The sequence below is a fragment of the Ornithorhynchus anatinus genome, chromosome 7, assembly GCF_004115215.2.
Source record: "Ornithorhynchus anatinus isolate Pmale09 chromosome 7, mOrnAna1.pri.v4, whole genome shotgun sequence".
Classification (NCBI taxonomy): domain Eukaryota; kingdom Metazoa; phylum Chordata; class Mammalia; order Monotremata; family Ornithorhynchidae; genus Ornithorhynchus; species Ornithorhynchus anatinus.
In genome coordinates, this window is record NC_041734.1 from 77,749,278 (window position 1) to 77,777,229 (window position 27,952).

The following is a 27,952-nucleotide window of genomic DNA, read 5'->3' on the forward strand; positions in this document are numbered from 1 at the left end:
GGCCTATTTATATATTTAACAAGTTGTGCTGCTTGTCTCCGCTAGAAACTGAGCCAAGTGATGAGGTCAGAGTCTTGAAGGTCCTTGTCTCGCTTTCAACAATATCTCTACCATTCACTCAGTGGTCCCGTGTTGTCAAGGTTACCCACTTTGTTCTTCCAAACCCTCCCCCCTCCCCTATTTCCAGAAGTGCCCTCTGAGGTAGGACCGTGTGTAGCCAATGAGATGGAGCCCTTTGGTTTCCAAGGAAACCAACAGACCATCCAAGGCCTGGATCCCAGAGAAGTTTTCCCAGCTCCCAACATCAGGAACTGAAGAAGAAAGGTTGTGGCTGTCTGCTTTCAAAGCTAGGCTCTTTGGGGTCTTTTCGTGTTGATTTCATGGGGACGGGTCCGTTGTCCGGTGAGGGTCCTGTCCGGGAGAGTTATTTTGAAAAGTTGTTTTTAGAAAAAAGATTGAGTTTTAGAGTCAGGTCCTTCCTCTAATGCTGTGGGTAGAAAGTCGCAGAGCCGATAACCCCAGGAGGCTCTCGATTAACCCATGGATATTCCATCAAGGCCGCTTGGAAAGAGTCCAAGGCTGGAAGTCAGGAGACCTGGATTCTAATCCCAGCTCTGCTACTTTCATTCAATAGTATTCGTTGAGCGCTTACTGTGTGCAGGGTACACTTAGTACACTTACCGGCTGTTTGACCTTGGGCAAATCACTTTACTTCTCTGTGCTTCAGTCACCTCATCTGTAAAATGGGGATTAAGCCTGTGAGCCCCATGTGGGACCTGGACTGTGTCCAATCTGATTGGGCTGCATCTATCCCAACACTTAGAACAGTGCTTGACACACAGTGAGTACTTAACAACTACCATTATTATTATTGTCACTTAGCTTCTCTGTGCCTCAGTTGCCTCGTCTGTAAAATGGGGACTCAATATCTGTTCTACTTTGCTGGGAGCCCCACGTAGAACATAGAATACTGTTTGGCAGTACAATCAATTAATAATGTTGGTATTTGTTAAGCGCTTACTATGTGCAGAGCACTGTTCTAAGCGCTGGGGGAGACACAGGGGAATCAGGTTGTCCCACGTGGGGCTCACAGTCTTAATCCCCATTTTACAGATGAGGGAACTGAGGCACAGAGAAATTAAGTGACTCGCCCACAGTCACACAGCCGACAAGTGGCAGAGGTGGGATTCGAACTCACGAGCCCTGACTCCAAAGCCCGTGCTCTTTCCACTGCGCCACGCTTTTATTAAGATTTTACTGTGTGCGGGACAATGTACTAAGCTTGGAAGAATACAAAACAATAACAGACACATTCCCTGGTCACAGTGAGTTTACAGTCTAGAGGGGGAGACAGACATTAATATAAATAAATTACAGGTCTGTACATAAGTGCTGTGGGGCTTGGGGTGGGGGAGGCGGGCGAATAAAGGGAGCGGGAGAAAAGGAAAGGAGGGCTTGGTCAGGGAAGGCCTCTCGGAGGAGAGTCATCGTCCGTCGGACATGAAGAGGGAGGGCGTTCCAGACGGAGGCAGGACGTGGGTCAGAGGTCGGCGGTGAAATAGAGGAGATGGAAGTAAAAGGAGTAGGTTGGCAATAGAGGAGCTAAGTGTGCAGGCTGGGTCGGAGTTGGAAAGCAGCAAGGTGAGATAGGAGGAGGCGAGATGGTTGACTGCTTTGAAGCCGATGGATAGATGGGCAACCATTGGAGGTTCTTCTGTGGGGAAACATGACCTGAATGTTTTCCTGGAAAAATGTTCTGAGCTGCCGAGTGAGTCTGGGCAGTGAGGCTCACCCGCCCCGATCGCCGGGGTCCGCCGTCCCCGGGGCCGGCTTGACAGTGGGCCGCTCTGGGCCCGGGGCCAGTCCCCACTGCCGGGGGATGGGGGGGAAAAGAGGACATCCTCTGGGCAGATCTCCCTCCCCTTCTTCACGCCGACCCCTTCTCTAGACTGTGAGGTCGTCATTGGGCAGGGATTGTCTCTATCTGTTGCCGAATTGGACATTCCAAGCGCTTAGTACAGTGCTCCGCACGTAGTAAGCACTCAATAAATACTATTGAATGAATGAAGTATGGACTGACGTGGGGAGAGACAGGAGGCGGGGAGGTCAGCAAGGAGGCTGATGCTTGCTCTAGGTGGGGTAGGATAAGCGTTTGGATTAATGTGGTAGCATTTCGATGGAGAGGAAAGGGTGGATTTTAGCAATATGAAAGTTGAATCGCCTGGTAGATTGAATATTTTCGTATTACCACATAGTAATCCGGCACTTAGTACCACAAATATATCATTATTATTATTACCATTATCGTTATTAGAGCTCTCTCTGGGCCCGTCCCTTCCTTTTACCCTCCAAAAAGGGGATATGACCCCTTCCCCACCCATGCAGCCAACAGGTGGGGGACATGGGGAAAATGAATAAAATGAGTAGAGCGGTAGCATGAGAGGCGGTGTTGCCTAATGGATAGAGCACTGGGCTGGGAGTCAGAAGCCCCAGGTTCTAATTCCACCAGTCCCACCGGTCTGCTGGCTGACCTGGAGCTAATCACTTGATCTCTCTGGGCCTCGGTTTCCTCTTCCGTAAAATGGGGATAGAGTACCTCTCCCGGCTTAGATTTTGAATCGAGACGAGACCAGGCCTGGATCCTGTATGGTTATCTTGTAAAACTACCCCGTTCTCAGTGCAGTGCTTGACCTGAACTGGGGAAAGGATTTCCTACTCTCTGAGGCGGGACATTCCCACTGACCGTCACCAGCCGAAGCTTCCTCCCCCTCTGAATCCAGGCCCCCTCTCCACCTTCATCCCTTCTCCCTTGCTCCCAGCCCTAATGCCGGGCTTAACATCCCCTTCTGGCTTAGGTGAGGGGACGGGTCTGCCTCTTCACGCCCCTTCCCCCCCATCCCTGTGACTCTGCGCCCCCCACCCCCCGCTCACGCCGAATTCAATTCGATTCAGTCGAATGTATCGAGCGCTTTACTGTGTGCAGAGCACTGTACTAAGAGCTTGGGAGGACGGGGACAGGAATGGGGCCGGTTGTGTCATTGCAGCAGGGAGGCTTCCTCCGGCGCTTCTCCCGCTCTCTCCCCCTCCCTCCTCCGCTTCATGCTTGGCCCCCTTCCCTCCTGACCCCTCTACACCCCTCGCTCTTTGCCAGCCCCTCTCTCACCCTCCACAGAGCCCGTGCCCCCTTTCTCCAGCTGACGGCTCCGGCCCTGCCTCCTCCCCGCAGCCATGGCCTCCGGAGCCTCTGCCGCTAAAATCGGGGAGGGGTCCGCGGCCATGTCCCGGTCGTCCCTCCTCTACACTCCCTGCTGGCAGCCATGGGAGGTAGGCTCACGGAAGCTCCTTAAGACGACTCAAGCTCTGCACAAGACCCCCGGCCAGAAACCCAGGTGAGGACGGGCGCGGGGTCACTCCCTGCCTCCCCACCCGCCCCCGCTCCCGTTGGGCCTCCCTCGGCTCTTCCTTTCGTCACGTGCTCCCAAGCGCTCGGTACACTCCTCTGCAACCGGGAGGTGCGAAGCAAATTTGGCAGCTGCTGGTCCTAGGTTGGCACCACGAAGTCTGGCGGGAGAGAGGTTGGCTGGGAATTTCAGGTGGCAGCTCCTCGGTGGGGTACTGAGGTCCCAGGCCCCACAAGTGGGAGGTGGAGAGGGGGGTCCGGGCTTCGGGGCCTCCACGGCTGTCCGGGCTGAACTCCTGACCTCGCTCCACCCGGGCCTCCGACGAAGGCCTGCTGTGAGGTCTCAGACGTTTGGCTACCGCGCCGGTGTAGACTTCAATTCAACTCAGTCGTACTTATTGAGCGCTTACGGTGTGCAGAACACCATACTAAGCGCTTGGGAGAGTACAATACAACAGTAAACAGACACATTCCCTGCCCACAACGAGTTTACAGTCTGGGGGTGCTGGGGGAATACCCTGGGCTAGCCCGAGTGAAGAACTGAGGGTATCCCAGTTACGGTCCGGTGTAGACATTCATTCATTCATTCAATCGTATTTAGAGAAGCAGCGTGGCTCAGTGGAAAGAGCCCGGGCTTGAGAGTCAGAGGTCGTGGATTCTACTCCCGGCTCCGCCACTTGCCAGCTGGGTGACTGTGGGCAAGTCACTTAACTTCTCTGTGCCTCAGTTACCTCATCTGTAAAATGGGGGTTAAAACTGTGAGCCCCACATGGGACAACCTGATCACCTTGTATCCCCCGGCGCTTAGAACAGTGCTTGGCACATAGTAAGCGCTTAACAAATACCACAATTTATTTTTTTTATTTATTGAGCGCTTACTGTATGTTAAGCACTGTACTAAGCACTTGGAAGAGTATAGTATAACAACACAGGCACATTCCTGCCCGTAATGAGCTCAAAGTCTAGAGAGACTACAGTCTAGACATGCCCCCCCGCCTCCCAGGCCAGCCTGAGTGAAGGCCTAAGGATGTCTCATTATAGCACTGGTGTAGACATCCTCTCTCCCCTGAGGGTAGCCTGAGTGAAGGACGATTATGAGTAGCCCACCTACAGCACTGGGGTAGACACGTCTCCGGGGCCAGCCCTGCTAAAGAGGACTGAGGGTGTCCCACACAGTTACAGCCCTGGTGTGGACCACCCCCCGCCTCCCTCACCACCCCCAAGGCCAGGCTGAGCGAAGGATTGAAGGAATCCCAGTTACCGTGCTGGTTTAGATGCTCCCTGGGCCGACCCTAATGAAGGACTGAGGGTAACCAGTTACAGCACTAGTCTGGCCTCACCCTTGGCCAGCCCCTGGCGCGAGCATATTCTATCTCTGTCTCTCTGTCTCCGTGGGTCAGATTGGTCTGGGTGGCAGGCTGCCAAGCTCTGTCTGTTTCTCCCTCAGGCTGTTTCCGATTACGGCGGCACTGACAGAACAAAAGCAATTCCTGCCAAAGAGCAAACTTCCCACTGCCTCCAAGTAAGTGCTTCCCTGCTCCTGCCCCTCCAGAGCTGGGAAAGGCATGCGGGAGGACGGGTCTGGGACCTGGGTACTCTCAGACGGCTCCACCAACCCTTTGTTTCTTGTTTTTTTTAATGGTGTTTGTTAAACACCTACTCTGTGCCAGGCATTGTTCTAAGTGCCGGAAGATTCTTGATTCTATTTATTGCCATTGTTCTTGTCTGTCCGTCTCCCCCGATTAGACTGTGCGCCCGTCAAAGGGCGGGGACTGTCTCTATCTATTACCGATTTGTAATAATAATAATAATAATGTTGGTATTTGTTAAGCGCTTACTATGTGCCGAGCACTGTTCTAAGCGCTGGGGTAGACACAAGGGAATCAGGTTGTCCCACGAGAGGCTCACAGTCTTAATCCCCATTTTACAGATGAGGTCACTGAGGCACCGAGAAGTTAAGTGACTTGCCCAAAGTCACACAGCTGACAAATGGCCGAGCCGGGATTTGAACCCATGACCTCTGACTCCAAAGCCCGTGCTCTTTCCACTGAGCCACGCTGCTTCTCTACATTCCTAGCGCTTAGTACAGTGCTCTGCACATAGTAAGCGCTCAATAAATACTATTGAATGAATGAGAGATACCAGGAAATCAGGTTGGACTCAGTCCATGACCCACGTGGGGCTCCCAATCAATCCCCATTTTGCAGATGAGGTAACAGGCACAGAGAAGTGAAGTGACTTCCCAAGGTCACACAGCAGACGGGTGGCGGAGCCGGGGTTAGAACCCAGGTCCTCTGACTCCCAGGCCCGGGCTCTATCCTCTAAGCCTCACTCTTCTGTCTTAGGTAGTGAATTCCCATTTTACAGATGAGGGAACTGAGGCCCAGAGAAGCGAAGTGACTTGTCCAAGGTCTCGCAGCAGACAAGTGGCAGAGCCGGGATTAGAACCCAGATTCTTCTTTCTCCCAGTCCCATGATCTATCCACTGGGCCACACTAGACAGCGGGCGAGCAAAGAGCTGTCATGGTGATAAGGAGGCCTCCACAGGGGCTTAGGGTGGAGAATGAGGTCTCTGGGGTGGCCTAGTGAATTGGAGTTCCCTAGAAGGAGAAGCCTTTTCTCTTAGGGGGACTGTGTCCCCACAAAGCGACCCGGGGGACCCTGCTATCTTCCCAGCCTCAGGGGGCTGGGGGCTTCCAGACTCCTCGGCTTTCCCCACCAAGCCGGCCCCCTGAGGCGCTTCCTGGGCCGGCGTGGTGCTCTCCTGCTTCCTGGCATGAGGAGGAAGGGATGGAGGGACAGAGGGAGGAAAAAAAGGAGGGTGGGAGAAACAGAGAGAGGGAAGGAGGAAGGGAGGGATGGAAAGAGGGAGAGATCTTTCAAAAGGGAGGCGTTCTGGGACCGGGCTTGTGTCTGCAGCGCTGAGAATTTTTCTCTTGCAGAAAGAAAGACCCCTCCAAAACACATGGATCCAAACCACGGAGCAAGGAGCCCATCCACGTGAGTGGGGAGAGGAAGGGGGGCGGAGGGGTGGAATTGAGGGGCACAAAACCATGGAGGTGGGGGAGGGGTGTTTCCAGTCCTGGAAACCCCCCGTTGGGTGGTTCTGGGGAGTGGATTTCCCGGGAGCGGGGCGCTGGGGGATGACCGTCAGGATCTCTCCCTTGCTTACGGTGCCAGGAGCAGAAAGAAATCTCCCCTGGGTACACCTTCTTTCGGACCGCTGAGCAGATCTCTGTCACCCTGGGCGAGGAGATGTTCGTGGGGACCAAGAAGCGGGAAGAAGCCGAGGCCACTCCAAGCCCAACCCCCTTCGCTATCCCCGCCCTCTCTGCCTGGATTCCCAGGTGACGCCCTGGAGTGGGTCTCTCAACCCCCGCCCCTGTCCCTCCCCTGGCATTTCCCAGCTTGGGGCAAGCTCTGGGGCACCCACGATGGGGCCAGATCCAAGCCCCAGCCTCAACCCTGACACTCTAAATCCCTAGAGGCTGGGCGAGGAGGGTCTTTGCTTCTGGTGTACTTTCCAAGTGCTCAGTACACAGTAGCCTCCCAATCATTCTCTTTGATGCCGGATCTCTCTACTCCTCAAGAACCTCCAGTGGTTCCCCATCCACCTCCATGTCAAATAGAAACTCCTCGCCATCGCCTTTAGGGCACTCGGTCACCTTGTCGCCGCTTAGCTTACCTCGCTGATTTCCTACTATCAGCCCCCATACTTTACTCCTCTAATGCCAACCTTTCTCACTATTAGATTGTCCCACATGGAGCTCACAGTCTTAATCCCCATTTTACAGATGAGGTAACTGAGGCACAGACTCAGTTGCCCAAAGTCACACAGCTGATAAGTGACAGAACCGGGATTAGAACCCACGACCTCTGACTCCCAAACCCTTGCTCTTGCCAGTAAGCCACGCTGCAGTCATACGGCAGACAAATGGCAGAGCTGGGATTAGAACCATGACCTTCTGACTCCCAGGCCTCTGCTCTATCCACTCCATCATGCTGCTTCTCCGTGGCCCCGGTGAGGAGGATGATGATGCTGTGGGCCTGGTTGAAAGGAGAGGGATCTACCCTACTCTAAGTTCTTGGAATGCATAACACACATCATCGTCCCCCTCTCGGCTGCAAGCTTCTTGTGGGCAGGGAACGTGTCTGCCAACTCTTTTGGAGTGTTGGATTCTCCCAAGTGCTTAGTACGGTGCTCGGCACGCAGTAAGCGCACAATAAATACCATAGATTGCTTGATTTATGGCCTCAGCCTCACCCTACGCCACCCGGCAAGCCCTGGCCACAAGTTGGGGAGAAAGGTCAGAGGTCGCCCGCCCCGGGTGACGACGTCCTTGTTCTCACCATGTTACCTTGCCTTAGCCGCCGCCTACGGCCGCCACCCACCCCGGACAACCTCAGGGCCCCCCCGCCGCCACAGGGTTATTTGGTCATGAGCTCTGGGACACTCTCGGCCGCTGGCCGCTTGACTTTGAGTCTGATCGGGTAGGGTCGGCTCGTCCCCCGACCCTGGTCATCGCCTGCTTATTAACACTATTGTAGTGTGCCTTACTGTAGCATGTTGCTATATTTGCGATCTCGCTTTTTATTGTTTATTGTCGTCAGATTTTGAATTTGATCAGGTCGCCCCTTAATCGAGTCTACCCCCGACCCTGGTCATCACCCCTTTATTAACACGACGATATTGTATCATACTGTATCATGTTGCTATATTAGCACCACTGTATTGTATCATATTGTATCATGTTGCCATATTACCGATTTCGTTTATTACTGTTTATTGTTGTCAGTGCTGCCACCCACCTCTCTGGCCTCGCCATGTCCCTCCTCCCCCCTCCCCCCTCCCGCCCCTTCCTATCCTCCCCTTCCCCTTCCCTTCCCCTTCCCCTCTCTCGCTCAGCTCTTTCCCGCTCTCTCCTCTGTCTCCTCCCCCCCCTCCTCTCTCCCGCCCCTAGAACCCACTTTACCAGCGCTACCCCCTCTTCCCCTCCCCCTACTCTTCCCCCCACCTAACCCCCTCCCCCCTTCTCTCTTCCCCACCCACGCCCCATCCCAGTCCTCTTGTCCCACCGCCACCCCTCATCCCCCTCTCCTCGTCCAGGGCCCCGCCACCTCCTTCCCATCCAAACCCTCCCCTCCCCCCGCCCCTCCCCTACTCCTCCCCTTGCACCCACAGCTACTTTCAAGTGTGGCCTCTGGAACCCCCGCTCTGTTACAGGCAAGCTACCTTTCATCCATGACCTTTTCCTCTCCCGCTCTCTCCTCCTCCTCGCCCTTTCGGAAACGTGGCTCTCTCCCGAAGACACGGTCTCCGCCGCCGCTCTCTCCGGCGGAGGCCTCTCCTTCTCCCACTCCCCCCAGACTCACCGGTAAGGGAGGAGGCGTCGGCTTCCTCCTCTCGCCCCCGATGCCGCTTCCGCACTATCCCTCCTCCCCCCTCCCTCTCCTTTCCCCTCCTTCGAAGCCCATATCGTTCGCCTCTACCACCCACTCCAGTTACTTGTCGCCGTCATCTACCGCCCTCCCGGTCCCACCTCCGACTTCTTCAACCACCTTGACCCCTTTCTCACCTTCCTCCTCTCCTTCTCTCTGCCCACTCTGATCCTCGGAGACTTCAACATCCATACGGATGTACCCGACGACTCCTCTGCCGCCCGCCTGCTATCCCTCCTCGACTCTGCCGACCTCCTCCTCCACCATACCGCGCCCACTCACCGACTCGGTCACACCCTCGATCTTGTCATCTCCTACCGCTGCACTATCTCCTCACTCACCAACTCTGAAATCCCTCTCTCGGACCATAACCTTCTCACCTGCCTCATCTCTCACACTCCCTCCCCCTGCAAATCTTCGCTACTGCCCCACAGAGACCTCCGCTCTCTCGATCCCATCCGTCTTTCCAATAGCATCTCGCCTCACCTTGCCGCCCTGTCCTCTCTTCCCACTCTCGACGATCAGGTCTCCGCTCTCAACTCCACCCTCTCTACTCATCTCGACTCTCTCGCCCCCCTTTCCCTCCGCCGCTCTCGCGCCACTAACCCACAGCCCCGGATCACCTCCTCCGTCCGCCTCCTACGCTCCTATGCTCGAGCTGCTGAGCGCCGCTGGCGAAAGTCCAAGCACCGAGCCGACCTCACACACTTCAAATTTATCCTTTCCTGCCTTAACTCTGCCCTCTCCTCCGCCAGGCAAAGCTTCTTCTCCTCCCTCATCGACACCCATGCCCGTCACCCCCGCCGATTGTTCCGGACCTTTAACTCTCTCCTTAGGCCCCCTGTTCCTCCCCCTCCCCCATCTCTCACCCCTAATGATCTGGCCACCTATTTCCTCACGAAAATCAACACGATCAGGTCTGAGCTCCCCAAAGTCACCCCTCCGCCTCTCCCCTCCCCCCCAACAACCCCCTCCCCTACTTTCCCATCCTTCCCTGCAGTATCCTCAGAGGAGATCTCCTCCCTCCTCGCAAGTGCCACCCCCTCCACCTGCGCCTCGGACCCCATTCCCTCTCACCTTCTTAAAACCATCGCCCCTGCCCTCCTCCCTTCCTTAACTTCTATTTTTAACCACTCAATCTCCAAGGGCTCCTTCCCCTCTGCCTTCAAACACGCCCACGTCTCCCCCATCCTAAAAAAACCCGCTCTTGACCCCACTTCCCCCTCCAGTTATCGTCCTATCTCCCTACTACCCTTCCTTTCCAAAATCTTAGAACGAGTCGTCTACAATCGATGCCTAGAATTCCTTAACTCCCATTCTCTCCTAGACCCCCTCCGATCTGGCTTCCGTCCCCTCCGCTCTACCGAGACTGCTCTCTCTAAGGTCACCCGTGACCTCCTTCTTGCCAAATCCGATGGCTCCTACTCCATTCTGATCCTCCTTGACCTCTCTGCTGCCTTTGACACTGTCGACCATCCCCTCCTCCTCCATACCTTATCTCACCTTGGCTTCACGGACTCCGTCCTCTCCTGGTTCTCCTCTTACCTCTCTGGCCGATCATTCTCGGTCTCCTACGCTGGAGCCTCCTCCCCCTCCCATCCTTTAACTGTTGGAGTTCCTCAAGGGTCAGTTCTTGGCCCTCTTCTGTTCTCCATTTACACTCACTCCCTCGGTGAACTCATCCGCTCTCACGGCTTTGACTACCATCTCTACGCAGATGACACGCAGATCTACATCTCCGCCCCTGTCCTCTCCCCCTCCCTTCAGGCTCGCATCTCCTCCTGCCTCCGGGACGTCTCCACCTGGATGTCGGCCCGCCACCTAAAACTCAACATGAGCGAGACTGAGCTCCTCATCTTCCCTCCCAAGCCCGGTCCGCTCCCAGACTTCTCCATCACCGTGGATGGCACGACCATCCTTCCCGTCCCGCAGGCCCGCAATCTCGGTGTCATCCTTGACTCGTCCCTCTCGTTCACCCCACACATCCTATCCGTTACCGAGACCTGCCGGTTTCACCTCTACAATATCGCCAAGATCCGCCCTTTCCTCTCCACCCAAACGGCTACCTTACTATTACGGGCTCTCGTTATATCCCGGCTAGACTACTGTGTCAGCCTTCTCTCTGACCTCCCTTCCTCCTCTCTCGCCCCGCTCCGGTCTATTCTTCACTCCGCCGCCCGGCTCATCTTCCCGCAGAAACGATCTGGGCATGTCACTCCCCTTCTTAAACAACTCCAGTGGTTGCCTATCGACCTCCGCTCCAAACAAAAACTCCTCACTCTAGGCTTCAAGGCTCTCCATCACCTCGCCCCTTCCTACCTCTCCTCCCTTCTCTCTTTCTCCCGCCCACCCCGCACGCTCCGCTCCTCTGCCGCCCACCTCCTCGCCGTCCCTCGGTCTCGCCTATCCCGCCGTCGACCCCTGGGTCACGTCCTCCCGCGGTCCCGGAACGCCCTCCCTCCTCACCTCCGCCAAACTGATTCTCTTTCCCTCTTCAAAACCTTACTTAAAAATCACCTCCTCCAAGAGGCCTTCCCAGACTGAGCTCCTCTTCCCCCTCTACTCCCTCTGCCATCCCCCCTTTACCTCTCCGCAGCTAAAGCCTCATTTTCCCCTTTTCCCTCCGCTCCTCCACCTCTCCCTTCCCATCCCCACAGCACTGTACCCGTCCGCTCAACTGTATATATTTTCGTTACCCTATTTATTTTGTTAATGAATTGTACATCGCCTTGATTCTATTTAGTTGCCATCGTTTTTACGAGATGTTCTTCCCCTTGACGCTGTTTAGTGCCATTGTTCTTGTCTGTCCGTCTCCCCCGATTAGACTGTAAGCCCGTCAAACGGCAGGGACTGTCTCTATCTGTTGCCGACTTGTTCATCCCAAGCGCTTAGTACAGTGCTCTGCACATAGTAAGCGCTCAATAAATACTATTGAATGAAAGGTCAGGGAGTTCCTCTTGCTGGTTCCCTCCCTCCTGTCCAGGGAAGACAATCATAATAATAACTGTGGCATTTTTAGGTGCTTACTATGTGCCAGTCACAGTTCCAAGCGCTGGGGTGGATATAAGCAAATCAGAGTGGACACAGTCCCTGTCCCATGTGGGGCTCACAGTCTCAATCCCCATTTTACAAATGGGATTACTGAGGCCCAGAGAAATGAAATAACTTGCCCAAGGCCACACAGCAGACAAGTGGCAGATCTGGAATTAGAACTCATGACCTTCTGATTCCCAGGCCAGGGCCCTATTCTTCCAGCACTTAGAACAGTGCTTGGCACATAGTTAAGTGTTTAATCAATACCATCATCATCATGATGCCATGCTGCTTCCCTGCAGCTTCCCTTGAGGACCCCACCTCCCTCAGCTAGCATACACCATTCTCAATTATCCAGAGGCCGCAAACTGTGGATTTGGGATTATCAAGGCTGCTCCTTCCCTTTCCTGACAGAGGATTTATGGAGTCCAAGGTGGATGAGCGGGGGTGCATTCAATCAATCGATCAGTAGTATTTATTGAGCACTTCCTCTGTGCAGAGCACAGTACTGAGAGCTTGGGAGAGTCCAATATAACGGGTCGGGAGACACGTTCCCCATCCACAACAAGCTCATGGTCTAGCGGGGAGACAAACGAAAATCAATTTCAAATATGTATGTACGTGCAGTGGGGCTGACAGTGGAGTGAATATCAAGCATTTAAAGGTACAGATCCAGCTGCATTGTCTGCAAACTTGTGGACAGAGAACATGTCTACCAATTCTGTTATGTTGGGCTCTCCCAAGCGCTTAGCGCAGTGCTCTGCACACAGTAAGTGTTCAATAAATACCACTGATTGATCGATTAATAATATAGTTTTTATTAAGCGCTTATTATGTGCCAAGCACTGTTCTAAGCGCTGGGGTAGATACAAGGTGATCAGTTTGTCCCAAGTAGGCTCACAGTCTTCATCCCTATTTTCCAGATAAGGTCACTGAGGCACAGAGAAGTGAAGTGACCTGCCCAAGGTCACACAGCAGACAAGAGGCGGAGCCGGGATTAGAACCCACGTCCTCTGACTCCCAAGCCCGGGCTCTTGCCACTAGGCCACGCCGAGGTGACGCAGAAGGGAGATGGAGATGGGGAAATGAGGGCAAGTTCATTTGGTCCCACAGAGGGCTCACAGTTTCAGTTGGAGGGAGGAGGATTTAATACTTTTCCACTCGTCTCTTCCTTCACTCTTGGTCCTGTAATTTCCCCACTTTAAGAGTGATTTTTGGCATTGACTCTGTGCTCCAAGATGGGCTAATTATAATAATATTATTTGTTTTGATATTATTTGATAGAATACAGGATAGAAAGAACATCGATTCTTTGGACAAGTGGTGCTGGAGAAGGCTTTTGAGAATACCATGAACTGACTGAAAATAAACAAATGGATTTTAGAGCAAATTAAAGCAAACTGGTCTTCGGAAGGCCAAATGACTCGACTTAGATTAGCCTATTTTGGACACATAATCGGGAGGACCGACTCTAACGCTAGGAAAAGTCCAGGGAAAACGTGGAAGAGGCAGACCGGCAGCTAGATTCGCTCATTCAATAGTATTTATTGAGTGCTTACTATGTGCAGAGCACTGTACTAAGCGCTTGAGCACTAGCTAATAATGTTGGTATTTGTTAAGCGCTTACTATGTGCAGAGCACTTTTCTAAGCGCTGGGATAGATACAGGGTAATCAGGTTGTCCCACCTGAGGCTCACAGTTCATCCCCGTTTGACAGATGAGGTAACTGAGGCCCAGAGAAGTTAAGTGACTTGCCCACAGTCACCCAGCTGACAAGTGGCAGAGCCGGGAGTCGAACTCATGACCTCTGAAGCCCAGGCTCTTCCCACTGAGCCACGCTGCTTAGAGACCCTAACAAAGATAACGGAAGAAGCGTTAGAAAGGTTGTGGATTATGGCAGAGGACAGAACGTTCTGGAGAAACTATATCCACGGAGTCGCTATGAATCGGAAACGACTCGATGGCACTTAATAATAATTTGTTAAGCACTTACTACGTGCCAGGCACTGTACTGAGCACTGGGGTAGATACAAGCAAATTGATAGAACTGACCCCGTTCCGTATGAGGCTCACGGCCTTCATCCCCATTTTACAGATGAGGTAACTAAGGCACAGAAAAGTTAAGTGACTTGCCCAAAGTCATCCAACAGACACGTGGCAGAGCCGGGATTAGAACCCAGATCCTTCTGACTCCCAGCTCCGGGCTCTATCAATTAGGTCACTAGGGGATATTTAGATTGGACACAGTCCCTGTCCCACACAGGGTTATCAACCTCAGAGGGAAGGAAGGCAGGTACCTGATCCCCATTTTACAGGTGAGAAGCAGCGTGGCCCACTGATCAGAGTCCAGACCTGGGAGTCAGAGGACCTGGGTTCTAATCCCAGCTCCACCACATGTCTACTGCATCACCTTGGGCAAGTCACTTCACTTCTCTTGGCTCTAGTCACCTCATCTGTCAAAAGGGGACTAAAGGTTTGAGCCCCATTTGGCCGTGTCCAAACCTGATTAGCTTGTATCTACCCCAGCGCTTAAAACAGTGCTTGACACATAGTGAGCACTTAACAGAGACCGCAATTATTATTATCATTATTATTATTATTATTGTTATCATAGGGCCAACCTAGTTCCAGACCTGCAGCAGCAGGTCTCCGAGCTCACCGTGATGATTGAACAAATGAACAGAGATCACCAGAGTGCTCAGAAGCAGGTGAGTGAACTCCTTCCCCCTCTATGTAATAATCATTAATAATAATAACAATAATAATAATGGTATTTCTTAAGCGCTTACTATGGGCCAGGCACTGCACTAAGCGGTGGGGTAGATACAAGCAAATCAAGCTGGACGTAATCCTTGTCCCACATGGGACTCACAGTCTCTCAGATGAGGTAACTGATGCCCAGAGAAGTGAGTGACTCGCCCAAGGTCACAGAGCAGACAAGTGACGGAGCCAGGATTAGAACCCGTGACCTTCTGACTCCCAGATATACACTAGACCACCACTCTCTCCACCTTCCGATCATTATTAAGGTCAAAACTCCTCCAGAAGGCCTTCCCCGATTAAGCCCTCTTTTCCAAGTTAAGTGACTTGCCCAAGGTCACACAGCAGGCAAGTCGCAGAACCCGATCAGAGCCCGGGTTTCAAGTGTGTGTCCTAATGAATAGACCTCGGACCTGGGAGTCAGAAGGCCCTGGGTTCTAATCCCGGCTCTGCCGCTTGTCTGCTGTGTGACTTTGAGCAAGTCACTTCGCTTCTCTGGGCCTCAGTTACCTCATCTGTAAAATGGGGATTGATTGGGATCCCCATGTGGGACAGGGACTGTGTCCAACCTAATTAGCTCATGTCTATGCCAGCATTTAGTACAGTTCCTGGCACACAGCGCTTAACAGATACCATTTTAAAACAAACAACAACCAAAATAAATAGGACCTAGTTCTTTCCACCAGTCTTCCCTACAGGGCTTAGCACTCACTCGGCGCTCGATAAAGGGGTTGGATTGACCGGCGAGTCCTGAGGGACAGAGGCCTGTTAATGGTCCGGGCTGGTGCTTAGTACAGTGCTCTGCACATAGTAAGCGCTCAATAAATACTATTGAATGAATGAATGGTGGGAGGAGCCGGGTGGGCTCCCGGCTCACGGGTGACAGCGCACCCGTCTTTCCCAGATCCGGGACGAAATGGAGCTGAGGTGCAGGGACATGGAGAGGGACTATGAAGAGAACCTCAGGTACCACACCCGGCTTGGCTGCGGCCTGGCTGGGCGGGCGTGTGTGCGTGTGAGTGTGTATGTGCGTGTGAAGGTGGCCGGGAGGGTGTCTGTGAGTGTGTACCTGTGTGTGCGTGTGAGGGTGTCTGGGTGCCCATGTTGGCGTCTTGAGTGCGGGTGGCTGAGGTGCTGCTTGGCTGCCCCTCCGCCCACCGCAAGTGAGGCCCGGGGGAATGGCGACTTGGACAGAGGGTGGCGGGTGGTGGCGGGGCTCAGTTTAGAGCTGGGTGGAGGCCCCTCGTTGACCCAGGCCCAGCGGAACGGGATGGTCTTAGGGCAGCCCCGGGACCCGGGGAGGGTCCCAATAAGCTCCTGGTGAAGGGGAAGGGAAGAGGCCCCGAGTGAATGAATCCGGTGGGGAGACCCGCTCCGAGAGGAGCCTGGGTCCCAGGCCTGAGATGTGGGGGTTGCTGCCGGACACATCCCCTTCCGGACGGTGGGCTCCTCCTAACGAGAGCGGGGGGTGGGCCTGAGGGCTGGGGGAGAAGAGGAACCCAGGCTCCCCACAAGGGGAGAGGCTGCTGCAGATCTCTGTCCCTATCTCTAATTTATTTATTTCTACTAATGTCCGTCTCCCCTTCTAGACTGGAAGCTCGTCGTGAACAGGGAATGTGTCTGTTTTACTCTATTGCACTCTCCCTAGCGCTCAGTACGGTACTCTGCACTCGATAAATACGATTGAATGACCAGACTGACGACTCCCCTGTTGGGTTGACGGGTCCTACTGGGATGACAACTCCCCTGTCAGGTTGATGGCTCCCATCGTGCTGACAACTCATCCGTTCATTCATTCATATTTATTGAGTGCTTACTGTGTGCAAAGAAGTATACTAAGAGCTGGGAAAGTACAGTATAACAATAGTGATATTCCCCGCCCAAAACGAGCTCAGAGTCTGGAGCTGGGGAGACAGACGTCAGTACAAATAAACAAAATGACAGATATGCATATAAGTGCTGTGGGGCTCGTAGGGTGGGGGAAGAGCAAAGGGAGCAGGTCAGGTCAATTCAGAAGGGAGCGGGAGATGAGGAAAAGTGGGGTTTAGTCGGGGAAGGCCGCTTGGAGGAGACGGGCCTACAGTAAGGCTTTGAAGCCAGGGAGAGTCATCGTCTGTGGGATTTGAGGAGGGAGGGCGTTCCGGGCCAGAGGCAGGGCGTGGTTGAGGGGGTCGGTGGTGAGATAGTCGAGATGGGGGCCCAGTGAGAAGGTAAGCACTAGAGGAACGAAGTGTGCGGGCTGGGTTGTAGTAGGAGAGACTCGAGGTGAGGTAGGAGCGGGGAAGGTGAGGGACGGCTTTTAGAGCCAAGGGTGAAGAGTTTTTGTTTAATACAGCAGTGGATGGGCAACTCCCCCTGTGACTGATAACTTCTCTGTTGGGCCGACGACTCCCCTGTCAGGATGACAACCCGCCCCCCCCCCCCCCGCCGTCAGGCTGACTATCACCCTGTCGGCTTGATGACCCCCCTGTCGGTGTGACCCTCAGGGAACTCAGCGAGGTGCACAGCACAGAACTCCGCTCCCTGGAAGAGAAGCACCAAAGCATGCTGAGGGACGAGAAAATGTCTGCCCAGGAGAGGCTGGGTATGGCCACCCTGGGGACTGCCCAGCCTGGGGGCAGGGCGCAAGGGGCAGGGGGTGGGGTAAACTCCTGGAGCCACCCGGTCACATCCCCGGCCCTCCTCAGCCTGCAACCCGGAAGAGCCCTGGACTCGTTCATTCATTCATTTGCATTTATTAATAATAATAATAATGTTGGTATTTGTTAAGCGCTTACTATGTGCAGAGCACTGTTCTGAGCACTGGGGTAGATACAGGGTCATCAGGTTGTCCCACGTGAGGCTCACGGTTAATCCCCATTTTACAGATGAGGTAACTGAGGCACAGAGAAGTGAAGTGATTCGCCCACAGTCACACAGCTGACAAGTGGCAGAGCCGGGAGTCAGACCCATGACCTCTGACTCCGAAGCCCAGGCTCTTTCCACTGAGCCACGGAGCGCTTACTGTGTACAGAGCACTGTACTAAGTGCTTGGGAGAGTGCAAAATAATAATAAGCAGACACATTCCTTGCCCACAACGAGCTTGCAGTCTAGGGGTGGGGAGACAGACATTAATAGAAATAAATAAATGACAATTATGGACATAAGTGGTGTGAGACTGAGAGAGGGGATGAACAAAGAGAGCAAGCCAGGGTGACGCAGAAGGGAGTGGGAGAAGAGGAAAGGAGGGCTGGGAGGTTCTAGCCACTGGCCTGCTGGGTGGCCTAGGGCAGGTCACTTACTCTTTCTGGGCCTCCATTTCTTCATCCGTATAATGGGGCTAGGATACCGATTCACCTTCCTCTTGGCCTGCAAGCCCCGTGGAGGACAGACATCCAGTGCCCTCTGATGGTCTTATATGTCCCCCAGCACAAAGAGCTGAATAAATACGGTAAAGAATAAATACGGGCCTTCAGACCTCCTCCCACATTGTTTGGCTGGAACACTCTTTCCCCTCCCCTCTGAACCCAGCTGCAGTCCTCCCCCCAAAAAAGAACGGGGTTCACCCTGCCAAGCTCTAGTCGTGGGCTCTATTCTCAGCTCCACCACTTGGCTTCTGTGTGACCTTGGGCAAGTCATTTAACTTCTCTGTGCCTCAGTTATCTCAGCGTAAAATGGGGATTTCAGACTGTGAGCCCCACGTGGGACAACCTGATTATCTTGTATCTACCCCAGCGCTTAGAACAAAGCTTGGCAAGCAGTAAGCGCTTAATAAGGACCGTAATTATTATCATAGGCTGGAGGGGTAGATGAGGGAAGGGGAAGGGGGAGAGAAATCTAACCCCTCCCTGCCCCCTCCCGTAGTCTTGTGAGCAGGATTTAAATCCGGATCCCCGAGGGAGGCTTTGGCTCTGAAAAGTTTTGTTTTGCTGTCTGTCTTCCCCTTTTAGACTGTGAGCCCATTGTTGGGCAGGGATTGTCTCTATCTGTTGCCAAATTGTACATTCCAAGCATTCAGTACAGGTAAGCGCTCGATAAATAGGAGTGAATGAATGATGGGTTTCACGGTAACGGTTCCGTTTCATCCTGCCTTTTGTCCAGAGAAGATGATGAAGGAATACAAGTACCTGAAGAACATGTTCCGAATGTACCAGGTAAGGCCTTCTGGACCGGGAGCGGATCCCCACTCCGTTCCTTCCCGCACCCCCAGCCCCCACCCATCTCCCGTCCACCCGGTCCCAGGACAGCATTGCCGAGGAGATGGAGGAGAAGTGGATGAGGCGGAAGGCGGAGTGGGAGAGGAGTGAGAAGATGGAGCGAGAGCAGGCGCTGTTGCAGCAGAGTGAGTCGGGGGTGGGGAGGGAGTACCCCCCTCTCCCGCCGGAGACCGAGGCCTGCAGAAAACTCCTTGGAAAATGGGGTTTTTCTTCACCAGAGAGGAAGGGCTGAGCCGGGGAGGGGGACAGAGAGAGCGGGCTGCGGTGGTGGGATGTTCCGGTCCTAGAGCCTACGAGTTGAGCGGTCCAACCTGCCTTCAGCGGACTTTGAGGACTTGCTTGAGTTCAGGTCTTGTTCTCCAAAGAAGCCTCAACTTCGTTCGTCGACTCTGGCTGGTCGTTGAAGAAAGACGCTGTCGGCTTCACACCGCTTCCGAGTCTCTCGCGTGATTGTTTCTCTCGCTCGCTCGCTCTCTCCCTCGGTACACATACGTGTGCGCACAGGCACACTCACTCACCTACGCATCTTTCTCTCGGCATAGAACTCAAACTGATGAAGAAATTTAAGATGGATGTAGAAGAGGAGAAGAAGAAGATCCAGGTTGCCAGCCAGCAGACCTGTGACACCTACCTTCAAGAGAAAGAGGTAAAGTAACTACAGGCCCGAGGACTTTGTCAGCTGCAGTTGTCAACCAATCAACCGGTGCTACTTATTGAACGCTTACTGGGGGCCAGTCACTGCCCTGGGCACAGTATAGTAGAGCTGGTAGATGAGAAGCAGCGTGGCTCAGCGGAAAGAGCACAGGCCTGGGAGTCAGAGGTCATGGATTCAAAAACCCGGCTCCGCCACTTGTCAGCTCTGTGACTTTGGGCAGATCAATTCACTTCTCTGGACCTCAGTTACCTCATCTGTAAAATGGGGATTGATACTGCGAGCCCCACCTGGGACAACCTGATCACCTTGTATATCCCCCAGCGCTTAGAACAGTGCTTCACACATAGTAAGTGCTAAACAAATACCATTTTTATTACTGTTATTCTCTGGCCCTCAGTTACCTCATCTGGAAATGGGGGTTGAGTCTGTGAGCCCCACGTGGGCCAGGGAGCGTGTTCAACTCAATTTGCTTGTATCCACCCCAGCGCTTATTTCAGTGCCTGGCACATAGTAAGCACTAAACAAATATTTTTATTATTAGACTTTTTTTGTGGCATTTGTACAATGCTTACTATGCGCCAAACTCTGCACTATGCTTTGGGGATAGACACAAGCTATTCGGACACAGTCCATGTCCCATATGGGGGTCACAGTCTTAATCCCCATTTTACAGCTAAGGCACAGAGAAGATAAGTAATTTGCCCAAGGTCTCACAGCAGACAAGGGGCAGGGGAGGGATTAGAATCCACATCCTTCCTACTCCCAGGCCTGGGCTCTATCAACTAGACTCTGCTGCTTCTTTGCCCACAAAGTATTCATTCATTCAATCATATTTATTAATCCCTTACTGTGTCAGAGCACGGTAATAAGTGCTTGGGACAGTACAATACAGCAATAGAGACAATCCCTGCCCACGGTGAGCTCACACTCTAGAGAAGGGGAGGCAGGCATCAGTACAAATGAACAGACATCAATATAAATAAATTAAATTACAGATTTATACATAAGTGCTGTGGGGTGCGGGGGGGTGGGAGAGCAAAGGGAGCAAGTCAAGATGACGCAAAAGGGAGTGGGAGAGGAGGAAAAGTGGGGTTTACTCTGGGAAGGCCTCTTGGAAGAGATGTGACTTCAGAAAAACTTTGAGGCGGAGGAGAGTGATTGTCTGGTGGATTTGAAGAGGGAGAGCCTTCCGGGCTAGAGGCAGGACGTGGGCCAGGGGTCGATGGTGAGACAGGCGAGATGGAAGCCTAGTGAGTAGGTTAGCGGCACCAGAGGAGTGAAGTGCGTGGGCTGGGTTGTAGAAGGAGAGAAGCCAGGTGAGGTAGGAGGGGGCAAGGGGATGGACTGCTTAAAAGCCATTAGTGAGGAGTTTTTGTTTGCTACAGGAGTGGATAGGCAACCACTGGTGATTTTTGAGGAGGGGGGTGACGTCCTGAACACTTAGGAAATCAAAACATAGGAAATCAGCCAGGTGAAGTAGAAGGGGGAGACAAGTGGTAGAGGCAGGATTAGAACCCAAATCCTCTGACTCCCAGGCCAGTGCCCTTTCCACTTGGCCACGCTGATCTCCCCCCTCCTCCCGAGCCCCGAGGCACTTTGGGTTCTAGCTTTGGGGTTTTGTTCGGCTTTGGGGCGGCTCTGGGGGGTGGAAGTCAGGCAGCTGCACTTTCTCCCCAGGTCCAAGTTCACACTTCCCCCTGCTAGAGAGCCCAGATCCCCTTCGCGGGAAGAGCCGGGCAGGGCCGGACCCTGACAGTCAATCCATCGTACTTATTGAGCACTTTCTGTGTGCAGAGCACTGTACTGAGCGCTTGGGAGAGGACGATACAACAGAATTAGCACACTCGTTCCCTGCCCATTAAAATTTTACAGTCCGGAGGACACTACCACCACCAACACTGGTGACAGTGAAAGGCGGGGGCTTAGGGGGAATCAGAGCGGGACGGGGTGAGGGGGACTGGTGACCACAAGAAACGCCCTGAGGGAAATAGCCCGGGATGGGGGGCAGCCTTGAGGGGTCGGCATGTCCGTTGGCCTTACTTCTGCCCAAACGCCTTCCCTCAGAATCTCAAACAACAGCTCCAAGAGGAACACGCCAAACTAGAGGAGATGCAGAGAGCCAAGGAGGTGAGCTAGTCCCTGTGGCTGGGAGGTGGGGGAGAGGCCAGCCCCATCGGGAAAGGATCTCCCCGGTTTCTCCTCAGAAGGGAGCAGTAACTCCCTGCAGGGGCGGGTTGAGGGCTGGGAGGGAGAGCTAAGGTCCAGGCTTCCTCTCCTGGGGCCCCTTCCCTCCTGGGGCCCTTCCTACCCGGGACCCTCGGCCTGTGTTGACACCTAGAGCTTGTGGTTCTTTCAGCCCTCCTGGCATCTGGAGCTCCCCACCCTCCCTTAATTCCACAGTCCTCTTTAGTCCTCTTCTCCCCAGCACTAATTGGGAGTTTCCGGGCCTCTCCTCCTCACTGCATAGCCCCTTTCCCCGGGTTTTCTGAGCGCCTCCCGTCTCCCCCATCTCACAGTCACTCACATCTGGGCTCTGGAGAGACACTCACTCTCGGCCCCTCCCGGTCACCACTTTCCTGCCCTCCCATCCTCGGGACTCCCCGTTAAGAAGGAAGCAGCATGGTAAGAGGGATAGAGCATGGGCTTGGGAGTCACAAGGCTTGGGAGTCAGAGGTCATGGGTTTGAATCCTGGCTCCGCCACTTGTCAGCTGTGTGACTGTGGGCAAGTCACTTAACTTCTCTGTGCCTCAGTTACCTCATCTGTAAAATGGGGATTTAGACTGTAAACCTCACGTGGGACAACCTGATTCCCCTATATCTAACCCAGTGCTTAGAACAGTGCTCTGCATATAGTAAGTGCATAACAAATACCAACATTTTTATTATTATTATTATGAGCTTTAATCCCGGCTCCACCGCTTGCTAGTTGTGTGGCCTTTGGGAAAGTCATCTCGCTTCTCTGTGCCTCAGTTACCTCATCTGTAAAATGGAGATGGAGATTGTAAGCCCCACATAAAATAAATAAATTGTGGTATTTGTTAAGCGCTTACTATGTGCAAAGCACTGTTCTAAGCGCTGGAGGATACAAGGTGATCAGGTTGTCCCACGTGAGGCTCACAGTCTGAATCCCCCTTTTACAGATGAGGGAACTGAGGCACAGAGAAGTGAAGTGACTTGTCCAAAGTCACATAGCTGCCAAGTGGCGGAGCCGGGATTAGAACCCACGTCCTCTGACTCCCAAGCCCGGGCTCTTTCCACTGAGCCACGCTGCTTCTCTCACATGGGACTGGGACTCTGGCCAATCCAATTTACTTGTATCCACCCCAGGGCTTCGTACAGTGCCTGACTCATAATAAGCGCCTAACAAGTACTACAATTATTAAGATGACCAGATGCGCCATTTTGGTTGGGCATTTTCAGATGTTCAGGGCACTAGATTCTCCAGGCCCTGAAAACCCCCAGAAAACAAGGTGTTGGCTGGACCTGTGCTTACCCCAGCCAAAGGGAGTGGGGTGGAGGGAGAAGATATGGGGGCTCCTCAGGGCCAGCTCCCTCCTCTAGCAAAGGAGAGGGACGGTCGGGGGTGGGAGTAGACCGAGGAGGGGATCCGTGGCTGGCCGAGCCCCAGACCCTGCAGGCCCAGCGTTCAGGGTGACGGTCAGACAGTCCACTTCCCCTCCAGCCCACGTGGCTGTTGCCACGGTAATTGGAGCCACAGCAGTGGACATTAGCTCCAGTCAAACAGACCTAAACTTGTAGTGGCATTTACTGAGCGACGGTCTCCTGAGTGTTATGCACTGTACTGAGCGTGTGGAGTAGTACATCAGAAGTCCAAGACACCTCCCCTGCCCACAGAGATTTCTACTCTTAACGGGGAAGTCATTCAATCAGTCATATTTATTGAGTGCTTACTGTGTGCAGAGCACTGATCTAAGTGCTTGGGAGAGTACAGTATAACAATAAACAGACACAATAATAATTATAATTATGGGGCTTGTTAAGCACTCACTGTGTGCCAAACACTGTTCTGAGCACTGGGGTAGATACAAGCTAATCAAGTTTGGACACAGTCCCTGTCCCACATGGGGCTCACACTCTTAATCTGCGTTTTACAGATGAGATAACTGAGGCCTGGAGAAGTTAAGTGACTTGCCAAAGGTCACACAGCAGTCAAGTGGCGGACACAGGATTAGAATCCAGGTCCTTCTGACTCCCAGGCCTGTGCTGTATCCACTATGCCATGCTGTTTCTCCATTCTCTGCCCACAACGAGCTTACAGTCTAGAGGGGGAGACAGACATTAATATAAATAAATTACAAATATGTACATAAGTGGTGTAGGGCTGGGAGGGGGGTGAATAAAGGGAGCAAGTCAGGGTGACGCAGAAGGGAATGGGAGAAGAGGAAATGAGAACGTAGGCAGGGAGAGCTTCTTAGGAGGAGATGAACCTTCAGTAAGGCTTCGAAGAGGCAGCAAGATGTAGTGGATAGAGCAAAGGTCTAGGAATCAGAAAGTCATGAGTTCTAATCCCAGCTCTGCCACTTGTCTGACCTTGGGTAAGTCACTTTACTTTTCTGGGCCTCAGTGACTTCATCTGTAAATGGGGATTGAAACTGTGAGTCCCACATGGGACTATTTGCTTAGTACAGTGCCTGGCACATAGTAAGCACTTAAATACCATAATCAGTGTTATCATTATTATTATTAATATTTGAAGGCGGGAGAGTAATTGTCAGATAATGTCAGGGAAGTCATTTGACTCGTATATGATTATAAAGTTTTGGAAGGAGGGGAAAAATGTACAAATAAACTCTGAGAGTGAAAGTGGACTTTAAGATCGGCGATGGATTCAGTTTTCAGTTCAGACAGACAGCCGTTGGTTCTTCCAAAAGTATTGATTGAGCACCTTCTTTGGGCTGAGCACCATGCAGGTGCTTCGATGAGTACAGTAAAAATGAAGGGCATAGTCTAATCTGCGAATATCCACTGTGCTGAGGATTTAATGTAGCCAGGTAAAAACCAATGAAACAAGCGGAACAAAGGCCTCAGAGCCGTAGCGGAGGAGGAGGCATCCAGGGCATTCCTGAGGAGACTGCTCAGACCTACCCAGATTGGCTCTCTGGGTCTCTGGGTCTGCTCTGGGAGATCGGTATGTAAGTAGAGGGGTGGGTAGGTGGGTGGGAAAGCCCCTCCTTGTCTGACTTCCTCCTGGAAAAGGTGGCAGAGGAAGAGATCCTGGAGCAAGCATCAGCACTGGAGTCACTGAATGCCACCCTGTACCAGACGCAGCTCGAGCTCCAGAAAGAGGTGGGAGTGTGGGAGAGGTTGGAGGGGGACGCGGGAGGATGTGGAGTGAGGCAGGGGGCTGCTGGCGTGGCAGGGGTACCGAGGAGGTGGAGGCATGGGGAGTGTGGGCAAGGTGGGGTGAGGAGGACGTAGAGGGGAGAGGAGGGGTACGGGTTAGAGAAGCCGCTGCTGGCTGACTGCCCTCCTGGGGTGGAGCCGATCAGAATCCCACCAGCCCCCACCGCCGGCCTTTCAGAAAAACACCTTGACCAACATGGAGAAAACCCTCAGCCGTGCCCTGACAGAGATGGAAGAGAAGTACAGGATCCAGCTCAAGTACCTGTTGGAGGAGAACACGATCCTCAAGTGCGTGGTTGGGTCCGTGGGAGCCCGGGCTGAGTCTCCTCAGCCCCCAATTTACGGGATGAGGGCTTTTGAGAAGGGGGACGGGAGAGGAATGCGGCAAGGAGAGGTGAAACATTTCTTCCCCTCTCCGTGTTAGGATTTAGTTGTCTGGTGAGGTCGCATGGTCTGGAGAGGCCCTGAGCGGTGAAACGTTTCTTCCCCACTCCGTGAGTTAGGTGTTAGTTGTCTGGTGAAGCTGCTTGGTCTGGTGAGGCTGTGTGGTCTGGTGAGACAGTGTGGTTTGGTGGGTAGAGTCTGGACCAGGGAGTCGGGACAGTTCTAAATCCAGCTCTGCCCCTGGCCTGCTGGGGGATCTCGGGTCGGACACTTTAGTTTTCTGAGCCTCAGTTTCCTCATCTGTAAAATGGGGATAAAACAGCTGCTCTCTCGCCTTTTGAGCCCCAGGTGGGATTGGGTCTGATGTGACAGCGCTTAGCACATAATGATAATAATAATGACTGTGGTATCTGTTAGCATTTACTCTATGCCAAGCGCTGTACTCAAGCAATGGATAGTTAACGAGCTAATCAGGTTGGACACAGTCCCTGTCCCACGTCGGGCTCACAGTCTAAGTAGAGAGTGCTTCATATACATTCATTCAATAGTATTTATTGAGGGCTTACTGTGTGCAAAGCACTGTACTAAGCACTTAACATCGTAACAATAATGCCGATTAGCTGAAAGGCAGAGAGGTTCTGATGGTAGAGTCAGGGTCAGTAGTAGAGAGGAGACCAGAATCCAAAATCTTCTGATTGAAGCAGCGTAATCCAGTGGAAATAGCAGAGGTCGGAGAGTCAGGAGACCTAGGTTCTAATCAGGGCTCGACTACTTGCCTGATTTTATATGTTGGTTTTATGTGTTGGTTTTCCCTCTATTTCTATAGAGAAGCAGGGTGGCTCAGTGGAAAGAGCCCGGGTTTGGCAGTCAGAGGTCATGGATTCAAATCCCAGCTCTGCCACTGTCAGCTGTGTGACTGTGGGCAAGTCACTTCACTTCTCGGTGCCTCAGTTACCTCATCTCTAAAATGGGGATTAAGACTGTGAGCCTCTCGTGGGACAATCTGATTACCCTGTATCTACCCCAGCGCTTAGAACAGTGCTCGGCACATAGGAAGTGCTTAACAAATGCCAACATTATTATTATTATTATTATTTAAACTAACCTTCTCTACCTCAGTTTTTTCAGTGTAAAATGAATGTTAAATATGTTTTTTATGGTATTAAGTGTTTACTATGTGTCAACCACCATTCTAAGTGCTGGGGCAGGTGCAAATTGATTAGGTCAGACGCAGTTCCTGTCACACAAGGTGTTCCAACTCTAAGTAGGCGGGACAATAGGTATTTAATCCCCATTTCTCAGCTGAGGGAACTGAGATGAAGTGACTTGCCCAAGGTCACACAGCAGTGGTAGAGGGGGGGATTAGAACCCAAGTCCTCTGACTCCTAGGGGCCTGCTCTTTCCACTCCTGTTCTCTCTCCCCCTTAGATATGAGCCCCGTGTGAGACTGTCTGATCTCATAGTGAGGCACATACCTAGAGCTTAGTACTGTGCTTGGCACGTAGAGTTGAAAAGATACCCTGTGTCATTTTAATTATTGTTTGGATTCTCAGGATGTACCATTAGATGAGGGGAGTAGTGTCCCTGTCCCACCTGGGACTCACCCGCTGCCTGCCCTCAACCCCTTGGGAACACCCCAACCCCAGGGTGACCCCAAGGTCTTTGAGTGGGTGTCTTTGTGGGGCGGGACACCGCTTCATGCATTCATTTGAATTTATCAAGTGCTTACTGTGTGACTATGCACTTGTGAGAGTACAATATAACAATAAACAGACACATTCCCTGCCCACAACGAGCTTACAGTCTAGAGAGTTTATTTAATACAAATAAATAAATGACAGATATTTATATGAGTGCTGTGGGGCTGGGAGGAGGGATGAATAAAGGGAGTAAGTCAGGGTGACGCAGAAGCCGGGGGGAGAAGAGGAAAGGAGGGCTGAGGGAAGGCCTCTCGGAGGAGATGGACCTTCAGTAAGGCTCTGAAGGCCGAGGAGAGTCGCTGTCTGTGGGATAGGAGGAAGGAGGGAGCTTCAGGCCAGGGACAGGACGTGGGCAAGAGGTCAGCGGCCAGAGAGACAAGATGGAGGCACAGTGAGAAGGTTGACATGAGAGGCAAAGTGAGTATGCTGGGGTGTAGTAAGAGAGTAGTGAGGTGAGGTAGGTGGAGGCAAGGGGATTGAGGGCTTTAAAGCCAAGGGTGAGGAGTTTTTATCTGATGCGGAGGTGGATGGACAACAACCGGAGGGTCTATGAGGAGGGGAGAAATGGCCTGAATGTTTTGCCCCCTGTCCGCAGGCGGAAGATTTTGACAAAGAGCGAAGACCAGATCCGTGAGAAGATCCAGCGGCGGACGTCCACGGTGCCGCCGGGCATTCTGGCCAGCAGGTCCGAGTACCGGAAGTCCACCTGACCCAGTGGGGACGGGAAGTGAGGAGGGACGGGGAGGATGGCACCGCAGCCCCCATGCCCACCACAGACACTTGGCTGCCGGACTTCCTTAGAGGACATGCATGCGCAAACGTGCTTGGCCCCTTCCACCCTGCTCTCCTAGGGTCGCTGCCTGCACATGCACAGCTCGGAGGCCAATCCCGCTGTTGGCTTCGCTCTGCCTTTGTGTCCTGCACGTGTTTTCGCCCTCTCCCTTCTCTCCCTCTCCTTCTCTCCCTTGCCCTTCTCTCTCACCCTTCTCTCCCTTTTCTCCCTGTTCTCCCTGCTCTCC

At 53.0% G+C, this 27,952-nt stretch overlaps 1 protein-coding gene across 6 annotated transcripts; it reads left to right on the plus strand.

Moving 5' to 3' along the window:
• The first annotated feature begins 180 nt into the window (after window positions 1-180).
• On the plus strand, window positions 181-27,938 carry FLACC1 (flagellum associated containing coiled-coil domains 1). Of its 6 annotated transcripts, none has more exons than XM_029068541.2 (15): window positions 183-324; window positions 3,152-3,389; window positions 4,848-4,922; window positions 6,343-6,400; window positions 6,581-6,747; window positions 14,487-14,580; window positions 15,537-15,598; window positions 17,119-17,216; window positions 18,714-18,766; window positions 18,855-18,954; window positions 19,372-19,475; window positions 21,549-21,611; window positions 24,703-24,792; window positions 25,028-25,137; window positions 27,529-27,938. In XM_029068541.2, exons 2-15 carry the CDS (start codon window positions 3,229-3,231, stop codon window positions 27,641-27,643), a joined length of 1,350 nt encoding a protein of 449 aa, XP_028924374.1. In that variant the 5' UTR covers window positions 183-324; window positions 3,152-3,228; the 3' UTR covers window positions 27,644-27,938. The 6 variants fall into 6 exon arrangements, with proteins under 6 accessions (XP_028924377.1, XP_028924378.1, XP_039768714.1 ...); XM_029068542.2 differs by having other exon boundaries at window positions 3,173-3,389; XM_029068544.2 differs by lacking the exon at window positions 18,855-18,954 and having other exon boundaries at window positions 181-324; window positions 18,719-18,766.
• Window positions 27,939-27,952: the final 14 nt, after the last annotated feature.

Coding starts and splice junctions, on each gene's coding strand:
- FLACC1 (XM_029068541.2), top strand. CDS start 3,229: ATGGCCTCCGGAGCCTCTGCCGCTAAAATCGGGGAGGGGTCCGCGGCC. Junction 3,390..4,847: donor ACCCCCGGCCAGAAACCCAG/GTGAGGACGGGC, acceptor TTTCTCCCTCAG/GCTGTTTCCGATTACGGCGG. Junction 6,748..14,486: donor CTCTCTGCCTGGATTCCCAG/GTGACGCCCTGG, acceptor TTGTTATCATAG/GGCCAACCTAGTTCCAGACC.